The sequence below is a fragment of the Notolabrus celidotus genome, chromosome 10 (genome assembly GCF_009762535.1).
Source record: "Notolabrus celidotus isolate fNotCel1 chromosome 10, fNotCel1.pri, whole genome shotgun sequence".
Lineage (NCBI taxonomy): Eukaryota > Metazoa > Chordata > Actinopteri > Labriformes > Labridae > Notolabrus > Notolabrus celidotus.
In genome coordinates, this window is record NC_048281.1 from 33009850 (window position 1) to 33022326 (window position 12477).

At 44.1% G+C, this 12477-nt stretch overlaps 1 protein-coding gene across 5 annotated transcripts in view; it reads right to left on the minus strand.

The window, feature by feature from the left end:
• The window catches only part of man1a2 (mannosidase, alpha, class 1A, member 2), a 229315-nt gene that overhangs the window by 36947 nt on the left and 179891 nt on the right, over positions 1 to 12477 (minus strand). For 2 of the 5 annotated variants that reach the window (XM_034694708.1, XM_034694709.1), the window contains exons 13-14: positions 5780 to 5895; positions 313 to 3671 (exon numbers count right to left, since the gene is read on the minus strand). In XM_034694708.1, coding sequence (XP_034550599.1) covers positions 3536 to 3671; positions 5780 to 5895 — 252 coding nt within the window. In that variant the 3' untranslated portion in view covers positions 313 to 3535. Of the gene's footprint in view, positions 1 to 312; positions 3672 to 4892; positions 5239 to 5779; positions 5896 to 12477 lie in introns of those variants that run through there. The other 3 variants (XM_034694707.1, XM_034694706.1, XM_034694710.1) reach the window with 2 other exon arrangements.

Sequence of the window (12477 nt, forward strand, 5' to 3'; positions counted from 1 at the left end):
AAGTTTTAATTTCTTCTTCTTCAAGTTTAACTTTTTGTTGTGTTGTGAAGAGCAGCTTTCTGTTTTTGCTTTAAATATGTTGATAAATCCATCGACTGGTCTCTTATCTCCTTTAAGTCAAACCATCATGATGATCTTTTGTGTGTTTGGGTCATAGTTGAAATGTTGAAGCCTTTTTTTTGGTTATTTTGAAGCTTGGAGTAAAGTCGTCTTTTGTCTGTGGTCGACTTTGTTTTCACTACATCGCAGGTCTGCATGTGTCTGAGTGTCACCGGGCAGACAAAGAGTGCAAAGAAAAACAACAATACAGAATATAATCATCACGATGTATTTAAAAAAAACACAAAGCAAAGAATGTGAAAAAGCACAGTATCGGCCAAGGCGTCACATTTGACAATAAGGCTTGAAAAAGAAACAAAACACACACTGACAAACTCTTCCTGCTTTAGTGCAATCCTACTCTTCATCTCATCGTCTGCATACAAGTTGTCTTTAGTGAAGAACCCTCGCTCTGTGCTCTAACGGGTCAGCTGAGACGCATCAGGGTTTGACTCATCAGAGATGTGTCACGCTAATTTATATATCCAACATGATCACGTACGAGGTTAGATCATTTTTAAACACACTCACTCCTCTCTCTCCCAAACACAGCTTTAATTAAGACTGTTTCAACACACTAACTTTATGAAGGGACTTCTTCCACAGAGGAGAGAAGGCCTGGTTTAGAAGCATTTGGCGGATGAAGCATGTTGGATTTGGCGTTGGTGTTAAAGCAACAACATGTTATGATTTCCTTATTTCTTTTTCTAAATTAACCCCCTGAAATCTCACTTCTTTAATCTGTTGATTATAATCTCACTGAGCTGTCTGATGCTTTATGATGCCATCTAAAGAATGCAGTCATCACATTTTAAATCTGCATCTTCTCTTCTGACTTTCCTGCACCACAGGTTAAAGTCTGATGCTGATGATGTTTGAGTTTACATTTGAGATGTTGAATGTCGTGTCATGTGGGGCCTTGCACAAGATAATCTGTAGCTTTTAATAACAGGAAGAAGATGCTTTTTCTGCAACCACACTTTTGGTTTATGACTGGGAGTGAGATTTACATCAAACCTTAAAAATCCTAAAGCCTAAAATCACTGCTGATGGCTTCCTAAAGTGAGACGTGTTAACTTTGTGTCGTCTTCCTCTTTCTCTAACCTAACATCGTTCCACAGACTGAAGTCTCTGGAGCGGTCCGTCCCTCCTCCTGCTCTGGAAGCTGCAGAGAGAGCGGTGTCAGGAGCGATAACGTGAGACTGTGCTGCTAACTGAGCGGACAGCGTGGCGTGTGGTGGCTCGGACTTCTGTCAACAAGACCAAGCGCTTGATAAACCTGGGCACACAGAGCGAGACGACAACTCTGACCTTAAGACCCTTAAAGTGAGGAGGAGAGTTACGGCGACTCAGCGGGGGCTGTGTGCACGAAACTGCAAAAACAAAACCTGCCAAGTATTCTTTTTGAACACTCCAGACTTCACTCATGTTCAGTGTCTCTACTGATATGGATAATTCGATGTTTAATAGATATGTTATTTGGGGAAACAGGTTTGGGACAGTCTGTGTATTAACAGGTTACGTTCACGGGACAGAAAAGGGACGTGTTGCATCCATTCAGAGTAAATTCAACAGCTGATCTTAAATCAAACTTTAAAGAGATTCAAAACTTCCACATTTAAAAAGTTTTGGTGTTGATTGTTATATTTCTAAATCTGGGTCCAAATGACAAAATCATCCAAAAAGTTCATGATGGTTTCAGTCTGCAGCCGTGATATGAGCTAATTAGGCTGAGACCAAGTCCTGAATGTGCAAAATTAGTATTCAAAACAAAGGTCATGTTTTATCTCTGACACGCTCAGATTGAGTTTACTAGTTTGACGGTTTTAGACCTTTTAATTCAAGAGAAAGATGCTTTTTTAAGCCGGGTAGAGCTGTTATATCACGCCATTGAAGCCATGAGACACTTTCATATAAAGTTATTCTAGCTTGGAGAACGTGGGAGTCTCTGGTCTACCTCTGCATCGAGTTATTTAACTGTATGTTGGCTGAAAACACCACACCAACCATCCTGGAGCAAAATCAAAAGTCCTTTGTGGTTTAAAACTTGGACCAGGTTCATGAAACACTTACCCTTTCATGTTTTACTCTGCTGGAGAGGAGAGTCTCACGGGAACCCTGAGACAGAAGGCCTCAGAGTTTTTATAGATGTTTCATTGTGAACAGAAGAGGTAGAGTTTAAAACGTAGGCATGAGGAGAAGGTGTGAAAAATGGAAGTAGAAAATGAGAATGATGGGAGGAGAAGGAGCTCACGGTCCGGCGGATGAACTGGTGATATGGGGTTTGAACAGAGAGAGATGTGGCGTGGCGGCTCAGCGGGGAGACAACAGGAGGGGTCTTCATTTATTCAGCTCTTTCAGTGCTACACCTCCACCGGCCTCTTCTTCCCAAACAAAGTGCACAGATAATGATTTACAGCAGAGGTTATTCAACCACCACACACTCACACTCGTACAAAAACCATCCGGCTTCTCGCCTCTCTGTGGAAACGATCGGGAGTGATTCATGAAAAGGCTGGAAACAAGAGGAAGGAAGAGAGCGGAGAAAGCAGCATCCAGACGAGTAGCAGCAGAGGGTTCAGGGGGAAAGTTGTGACCTGGCGGCGTCTCAAACTGGAGGAGAGAGAGCGGGAATATGTGGAGTGACGATGAGAAGATGAGGGAGGCCTGCTGCTGTCCTACTGATCCACTTACAATGGTCCACTTTTCTGAAAAAGGAGGATTAGAAGAGGAGGAGGAGGAGGAGGGGAGGACTGTAACCGGACCTTGCTCTGATGATGTGAGGAGCTGCGATCAGTTCCAGGTCAAAGTTCGTCCGATGAAGATTAAACAGGAGGGGGAGCAGGGGGGGGGGGGAGAGGGAGAAAATCGAAGGGCTTTGATTCAACCCTGTGTCCCCATCATGGATCTGTCCAAATAAAATAAAAAACACACACCTCGTAACAGACCCTGTAAAGTCCTCAAGTCTGTCTGTGTGGAAAAAACGACACTTCAGTCAGCGCAGAGTCAAACTGACGGAGCCATCCTTCACAAGTAATCCCATAAGCACTCTCAGGCTGGAGTCCGTACGGGAGGAAAGTTTGGTCAAATCTCAAAGAAACACTAAAAATAATAACAAAATATTAAGCGTCCTGTTCTGGAGCTCGGTCCTTCAGAGAAAAGAGTCAATTCAAGCCAGTCGTGAGGCTGAGCAGCAAACCCACCGTCTGCCAGAGAGACGGACAGAGAGCCCGAAAGGTAACAGAGGAGGAGGAGAAGAGGCTCTCTCTCCGTCTCCTCTGTTCGTGTCTGCAGTCCAAAAGCAGAGGACAGTCTGTAGAGCTGAATGTAAGTTTGTCCAGTGTTGGTGGGTTGGGTTGGTTTTTTTTTTTGGGCAGGTGGGCAGACAGGTGGCGCCCCCTGGTGCAGTGGTGGAGTAAAGAGGAGGCCCGTCCGTTTACCGCTGAGCTGGCTCGCTGCCAGGCAGGGTGATGTTGCCCAGGTGGAGGACGGGGAGCGGATGAGCCTCCGTGTTGAAGACCCAGCTCTCCAACGTCAACAGGTCGTCGCTGGAGAACAAGAGGTACAGATACCTGAGGGGGGGTGGGGGGGGGATGGATGGAGAGGAGGGGCGGGGTGTTTGGGTTCAAGGTAAGGGAAGAGAGCGGGAATGGATGAGGAAGGTGAGGAAGAGAAATAAGTGACTCACGCAGAGGAACAGAAAACTCAACATCCTGACAACATGATCAGTCTCTACACTCTCACAGCGATCATTAAGCATCATCTTCGTGAGGCTGGCAGCCAATCAGCAGCCTGTACCTCACAGAGCTGCCGTGTGGCTTTGATGTGATTGGCTCGCAGCCAGCGGGGACAGAGAGACACGAGAGGCTGCTCAACACGGAGCCGTTCAAATGTCAATGTGTCAGAGAGTCACCAGGCGGCGTGACGGCTGACCTCCAAACACCCACACACACCGAGGACGAACCTCCTGATGTCAGACGCCTCGTGGGGAAATGATTTCAGACACATCTGTAGTAAAACGTCTGATAATTATCCGCCTGCTGACAGAGACGCCTGTTAATCCCGCTTTGCTCTGTTTTATGATCATCTCTGACCTTTAACATCTCTTTGATTGACAGTTACAGCTGCAAACACGGTGTTAGAGACGATCAGTTTGCATGTACAGTAACAAGAGGAGGAGGTGGAGGAGGTGGAGTTTACTCAGCGGCCAGCAGGGGGAGTCAGAGAGCCGGACAGGCTTCATCTATCAGGGATGATGATGATGAAATATCACAGAGACCTCAGAGCTGCTCTTTACATGAACACATTCTTTAACACTTACTGACAGCAGATACGAGCAGGTCACATGATCAGCACCTTCAGAGGACTTTTACTGATGAGCAGCAGGAGAAGAGAGAGAGTAAGGGTTCAACTGGATCTCCAGTTTTATCACATTTAAATTACCCCTCTCTTTATAAAAGGTACTTTTCATTTCAGCTGCACAGTCTTATTTTCCTGCTCTGGATTTAATTCTGCAGGAAACTATGGAAGTGTTAAATCCAGAGTTATCGCCCTGAGTTCATCACTTTAAAAATAATATTCCTTCACATCTCCAACCTGCATGCTGCACTTAAAGGCTTGCTTTTAAAGTCAAATTATTATTATGTAATTTAAATAAAAGATGCCTGTTGTAATTCTGTGACTGACATGTTGCTTCTTTTGAAAAAAAAAACTGCTAAATTCTTAAAAATCTACAAAATATGAGCAGGTATCTGGTGCAGTCTCTTCACCACCTTCAGAAGTTCTCTGATGACTCTGCTGTAGCAGACTCAGCTCAATGTGACAAAGACCAAGGAGCTGATTGTGGATCTGAGGAGGAACAGGGTACCAGTGACCCCTGTTTCCATCCAGGGGGGGCCAGTGTGAACATTGTGGAGTACCTGGGGGTGTACTTGGACAATAAACTGGACTGGAGCAGGAACACTGAAGCCGTCTACAAGAAGGGCCTGAGCCGCCTCTACTTCCTGAGGAGGCTGAGGTCCTTCAACATCTACAGGACGATGCTGAGGATGTTCTATGGGGCAGCAGGCTGAGGGGACGTCAAACAGACTGAATAACTGATCCATAAGGCCAGTGATGTTGTCAGGGTGGAGCTTGACTCTGACGGTGGTGACAGAGAGGAGAGGACTCTGTTTTAGCTCCACAGCATCATGGACAACATCCACCACCCTCTCTACAACGTGCTGCTGTATCACAGGAGCACATTCAGTGTCTCATCTCAGACTGATCCCCCCTAAAGGAACCACAGAACGCCACAGGAAGTCATTCCTGCCTGTGGCCATCAGACTGTAAGACTCCTCCCTCTGATGATTGAACTATAACCTGTACTCTGTGCAATAACTGTCCAACACTCTGTACAATATCCCCTCTGCGTTTCTGTATATACTTTATTATTAATCCAATTTATATCTTCTTTTATTCCTTCTGTCTATTAATATTTTGACATTTCATACTGTGTATAAGAGCATTTGGAACAACTGAATCCCCCCCGGGATATATTCTGGTATAGTATTTCTGATTCTGATTTCCTGTCCACTGCACCGCCCACTTAATCAAAAGGAGTGATTAATGAATCAAAAACAGTCCCTGTGATTCTCAGTCAGCGCTAATTAATCTACTCGTCAGTCCAGTGTGAGCTTACTTGAGTGTCTCTGCGAGGAAGAAGCTCTGCTGCACGTCGTCGTAGGTCGGGTTGGAGGAATAGACGTCCTTTACGCCTGAGAAACCTCCACTCACCCTGCAGTACTTATCGATGGCCTGAGGAGACAAGGAGACGAGAAGACAAGGAAAGAGGGGAGGGGGAGGAAGGAAAGGAAGAGCAGAAAGAGACAAAAAGTAAAATAATAAGAACAGGATGAGAGAGCAAGAGGAAGAGGGCCAAGAGAAGAGGTGGTGGGGGTGAGAGAGAGAGAGGAGAGCACAGTTTTAATAAGCTTTCAAAAGCATGCTATAATTAATTTCTTTGCTGGTGACAGATTAGAGCGAGTCCTGGGGAGACACATACAGGAAACTGCAGCTGTGGAAAACGGGAGGAAAAGAAGATTAGCCCAAAAGCCTCCGCCTGCTTCCCCTGCATTTACATTTCATTCTCTAACATCCACTTTGTGTCTCTCCGGTCCCGTAATGAGGGAACGCGCTCGTCTGTTGCAGACATCTGCCTTGAGTTGGGGTTAGTAAGATAGAGGAGAGAGAGGGAAAGACAGGATCCAAGTGTGTCAGTATAAGCCTATAGCAGCATAACTAAGAGCTGGTCCAAGCCTGATCCAGCTCTAACTATAAGCTTTATCAAAAAGGAAAGTTTGAAGCCTACTCTTAAAAGTAGAGAGGGTGTCTGCCTCCCGGACCCTGACTGGTAGATGATTCCAAAGGAGAGGGGCCTGATAACTGAAGGTTCTACCTCCCATACTACTTTTAGAGACCCTAGGTACAATGAGCAGAAACTAAACTAAAGCTAAAAGTTTGACTCAAAGAAAAAGGGATGAAGTGAAATGTAACTCTTTTATTTTACTGTATCTTTGTGATGCCCGACTACGACTGCTGCATGTGGATTAAAATTTGATCCGCTTCTTGAAATGTTAAATTCGTGAACAGGTGCGTTCCCATCTGCACTCACAAAAGTCTGTGATACTTGATTAAAAATGCAGCGACGATGCAGCTGATGACTGACAGACGCTCACCTGTGTGCTTCATTGATTTATAATCACGATTCGTTACAGGGAAACACTGTTGTGTTTTTACACCACATGTAACGAAGCTGTCGCTTTACAGGGGAAGGAAAAGTTTTCCTCGAGGGAAGCAGGAGGATTGTAGATGATTCTATCTCTGAATTTTCCAGCTCTGATTGAGACAACAACAACAACAACAACATGATCTGTGCACTGAGTGGATTTAAAGCTTCCTTCAGATTGAGCTTGCGTCTAATTTCTTTGGACATCAGGTACGATTTGGATTTCCTTAAAGTCATAACAGAAATAAACACGGCGTTCATCCTTTACAGGGTAATTTTAGGATCCCTGTGTCGGTGCTTTGAGTTGTGATGTAAATCCCCTCGTCCCTCTATTCCCGTCTGCTTTTCAGGGTTTATCTCTGATCCTCACAGCACAGCAGATGTGATGTCAGTGTTTTGAAAACAACAACAAACATGGAGGAAGAGGAGTCAGATACCGGCAGAATGTGGACAACAAACAAGCTGATGAATACTTCCTCTTTTCAAGAACACCCGCTGTGAGGTGAGGAGTCTGTAACTGATGTTGAATTCATCTCTGAAGCCTCTTCATGACCCGCACAGTGTAATCAGACTACCAGTGATATGATTGGTCTATATTCGTGTCTCTGTTTAGAGTCTAGTTTTATTTTGGGGCTTTTTTTTTTTGCATTTATTGACATGAAAGCTGGAGAGAGACAGGAAATGTGGGGAGTAGAGAGTGAAGGAAGACATGCAGGAAATGGTCGCGGCTGGGATTGGAACCAGCGACCTCTATGAGGACTGCAGCCTCTATACGTGGGGCGCTTAGACCGCTAGGCCACCAGCGCCGTAGAGGTCTAGTTTGAGTTATCAACTAGGAGGATTTTTTCTTCTTTAGATCATTTCTTTTGACATCATGTTTAGTCCTTATGTCTGATACTGGAGCAGAATTATCAGACAGATAACTCTACAACCAGTGGTCTGCTGCAGCAGCTCTACAGAAGCTCTTTTTTCCGTTGCTTAGCGCCGCTCGAGTGGCTGCTTGTTGCAGCAGCTCTCTCTTCGTTGTTCTTTTTTCATATCTGTTTAATAATCTTTGTATTTGGAGCCTGTCATGAATTTGAATGACTCATTTGTTGGCCATAGACACCAAACTGGCAACATTTGCAGTGTTTGTTTTGCTATTTTTGTTCCTGTGTGTGTCTGGAGATCCTGTGTGTAACCATGGTCGCATTGTTTACATACGAGATCAGCTGTTAGCAGCCCTTAGCATGTTGATGCAAAACGATGCTAGGCCTGCGAGCTGAGGAGAAGGAGGCAAGGATGGCGTGCTGGTACTGAGGTGCAAGCTAAGAAAAGAAGACATGGACCTGTCCTTCCACCCACCGTTATGGGGACTGTGGGATCTGTCTACAATAAGGTGGACGAGCTAACCCAGCACCAGAGTAGCATCATGCTAACAGAGCTAACACTGGACACGAACGCCACATTGGAAGGATTTCACCTGCTGTGGGCGGACAGGATACAGGAGAGCAAGACTGAACTAACTGGGGAAGAAGGCCAGCTCAGTCCTGGACCCTGTGGAGGTGGTGGCTGACAGGAGAGTTATGGCCAAGCTGTCTCTGATGGACATTTCTTTTCTATATATATTCTTGTTGAAATTCTTGTTCTGTACACCTTCTTGTTTGCTGCTATAACTCCATGAATTTCCCCGTTGTGGGACGAATAAAGGAGTATCTTATCTTATCTTAAGTTAGGGTGTAAAGTCCACCCTAAACTAAACGTTGAAATGAGTTAGTCTGTAACTTGAGTTGTGTCATTGTTTGGTTTCACCACAGAGATGTAAGGTTCATCTTAACTAGTAGACTGTAACGTCCAAACTAATCCAAATATGGATTTGTTTTTTATATAGATAAAAAAGTGTTTGTCAGTAGAAACTGTCACCTTCATGTTGCTCTGATAGAAGATACTTCAGTCATGAAAAGGAGAGTTTGAAGTATGCGGCTAAATTGAGTTACTGAAAGTGTTTTTCTTGAGGATTCTCAGGTGACGGTGCAACCTTTACTCTCCCTCTGCTTCATGTGAAGATTGAAGGAGAAAGACTCATAATGACTTGTTTCTGTTACGTCAATACCAGCACTGGATGCATTTAGATGCACACCCATTATCAACCAAAGAGAGCAACACACAGGCGAGCAGTAAAGAGTAAGACGATGTGAACGCTCTGCACAATTACCCGCTGAATTCACTTATCGATTCAGTCGGACATTACAAGGACTCTGTACTCCGGAGCCGGCGGGGCAAAGAACCGTTAATGTTCAGTCTAACTTATTGGAACATAAACTCTCAACACAGCTGCTCCTGGTTAAGGAATGGTTTCAGAGGTTGCACTGTGTGTGTGTGGAAACGTCTGATTTCCTACATCTGCAGTAACATTAGAAATCACAACAAATGTTCTCTTCAGACTCTTTCCAAACAGAGCAGGTCTAGACCGTACTCTATGTTCTATTATTAACAAAGACCCAACATCAAGACTGGATCAAATCCAGTCCCATCTTACAGACAGGACTCAGTCTGATCTCATCTTAATCCACCATGAGCAGAGCACTTTGCAGCATTTAGCAAGTTACAGTGGCAAGGACAAACTTCCTTTAACAGGCAGAAACCTCCAGCAGGACCAGACTCATGTTAGACACACATCTGCTGAGACCGTGTTGGAGAGAGGGATAGAGGGAGATAAAGAGAGAGAGAGAGATGATGTCTACGGCAGAGATCTAGAGGAACCTACGAGACAAGGGAGTTCAGGGACTCCAGAAAGGTCTATGGTTAGTAACTTTAATGGGACAGGAAGAGTTAAAGTGAGAGACAGGCAGACAGAGGATCCTCTTCTATCAGTAATCCTAACAGGCAGATACGTTGAGCAGGACCAGACTCATTAGACATACATCTGCCTTGAGTTGGGGTTGGTAAGATAGAGGAGAGAGAGGGAAAGACAGGATCCAAGTGTGTCAGTATGAGCCTATAGCAGCATAACTCAGAGCTGGTCCAAGCCTGATCCAGCTCTAACTATAAGCTTTATCAAAAAGGAAAGTTTGAAGCCTACTCTTAAAAGTAGAGAGGGTGTCTGCCTCCCGGACCCTGACTGGTAGATGATTCCAAAGGAGAGGGGCCTGATAACTGAAGGCTCCACCTCCCATACTACTTTTAGAGACTTTAGGTACGATGAGCAGAAATTAAACTAAAGCTAAAAGTTTGACTCAAAGAAAAAGGGATGAAGTGATATGTAACTCTTTTATTTTACTGTATCTTTGTGATGCCCGACTACGACTGCTGCATGTTGGAGGATTAAAATTTGATGCATGTCTTGAAAATGTTAAATTCGTGAACAGGTGCGTTCCCATCTGCACTAACAAAAGTCTGTGATACTTGATTAAAAATGCAGCGATGATGCAGCTGATGACTGACAGACGCTCACCTGTGTGCTTCATTGATTTATAATCACGATTCGTTACAGAGAAACTTCGCCTCCATAAAAATTCAGACTGCGTGACACGACGGCTCACACCTTATCGACTTTTACTGTTAAACGCATGTGATTGAAAGAAGTGTCATCTATGTCCTTGTCTACCTCACACACACACACACACACACACACACACACACACACACACACACACACACACACACACGACCCGCACGTCTTCTCCCTCCATCCTGTCCTGGAGTGACCATTTTGCTGTCAGCAGATTTGTGTCACGAGGAGTTTGGACCCATAATTCCTGTTATTAATGGGCTGCTGTGCCAGACATGCATTTGCCCTTCTGGAGCTACACCGCAACACACACACACTCACTACTACACACACACACACAGACACACACACCCACACACACACTGGTACTGAGAATATCCTTCATTATGTCTGGGTGCTTAAAAACACATTTGAACACGGGTCACATTTGCACTTGAATAAACGCTCAGCGGTCTGGGAACCTCCGACCGTTTCACAACAGTAAATCTAGTTTATTTTACTGTACGTATATCACACACACACACACACACACACACGCGCGCGCACATACACATTAAGAACCATCTGTGCTAAATAAGTTACCCAATAAGAGTCTACCTGTCGGAGGAGGAGGAGTGTGTCTGCAGCTGCTAAGCGAGGACACGTTTCACGTTACAGCAGATTCACCTTCACACTCTCTGACACACACACACACACACACACACACACACACACACACACACACACACACACTTGCACAAACTCGTTGGAGTGACTTCGACATGGTCTGACGGTGAACATACACAAACAGGTGGATGAAAGAAGGAAAGAGAGAAAGGAAAGAAAAGAAAGAAGTAAAAGAAGGAAAGAATTGAAGGAGAGAATTGATGAGAGAAGGAAGGATAGAAAGAAAACAAGAAAGAAGGAAAGACATAAAGATGAAAATAAGTAAAGAGGGAAGAATACAAGAAAGAAAAAGGAAAAAGCAAAACAGAATTAGAGAAAGAGAAGGAAAGGGAGAAAAGAAAGAAAAAAATAAGAAAAGAATTGAAGGAAAGAATTGATGAAAGAAAGAGAGAAGGAAGGATAGAAAGAAAGAAAATCAAGAAAGAAAAAAGAAAGAAAGAAAATAAAGAAAAAGGAAAAATGAAATGAAGAAAAAGAAAATTAAGAAAGAAAGAAAGCAAAAAGAGGAAAGACAGAGAGAGGGAAAAAAGGAAAGGAGGAAAGAAGAATGAATGAAAGAAAAAAGAAAGAGAAAGAAGGGAAGAAGAAAGAAAGATACAATGAAATAATGAAGGAAAGAAAGAAAGAAAGAAAGAAGTAAAGAACGAAAGAAAGAAAGAAAGAAGTAAAGAAGTAAAGAAAGAAAGAAAGAAAGAAAGAAACAAAGAAACAAACAAACAAAGAAAGAAAGAAGTAAAGAAAGAAAGAAAGAAAGAAAGACTGTGTTCATACACAAACAGGTAGAGGGGAGGAAATCTAAATGGCTGTGGTGAAGAGAGGAAGCGTGACGGACGGCTGCAGGTGTTCGGTGGATCAGACGGATACAGCTTGAGTTCAGAGGGGAGAGTGTGTGACGCAACACGCAGAAGATCACAGGTGTGTGTGTGTGTGTGTGTTTGTGTGTGTGTGAAGGGCATAAATGTGAAGAGAGGGACAGAGCTGAGCATTGTTTGAGCACAGAGAGTTTCAGGTGTTGAGAATGAAAGCTGAAAGAGAGAAATCAAAAGACAGAGGGAACATTTGAAGAAAGACGTAGCTCCTGCCGACAACGGCAAAACTACCACCAAACGGTTAGCTGACCATGATGTCACTGAGCTTGATTGGCTGCCCGACTTGATCCTCACAGACAATCAGTGGGATATTTTTCAAGACGAAGATGAAAAACACTCGACGCAAAGATACAGATGAGCTGGTAGATGAGTCCGCTCTCTCAGAGTCACTCACACAAACCCTCTTCACACTTGCAGATGTATTTGCTTGGCACATCAGAGCGTCTTCACTTACTCCCCCTCAAAAATAAAAAACAGGAGAAGTTTCACTGCTTAGAAAAATGGAGGAAAAAGACTGACAAGAAGATTGGCAGGAGAAAGAGAAAGAGGCGAGTTTGAAAAGAGCGAGAGAAGAAAAACAAAAAGTT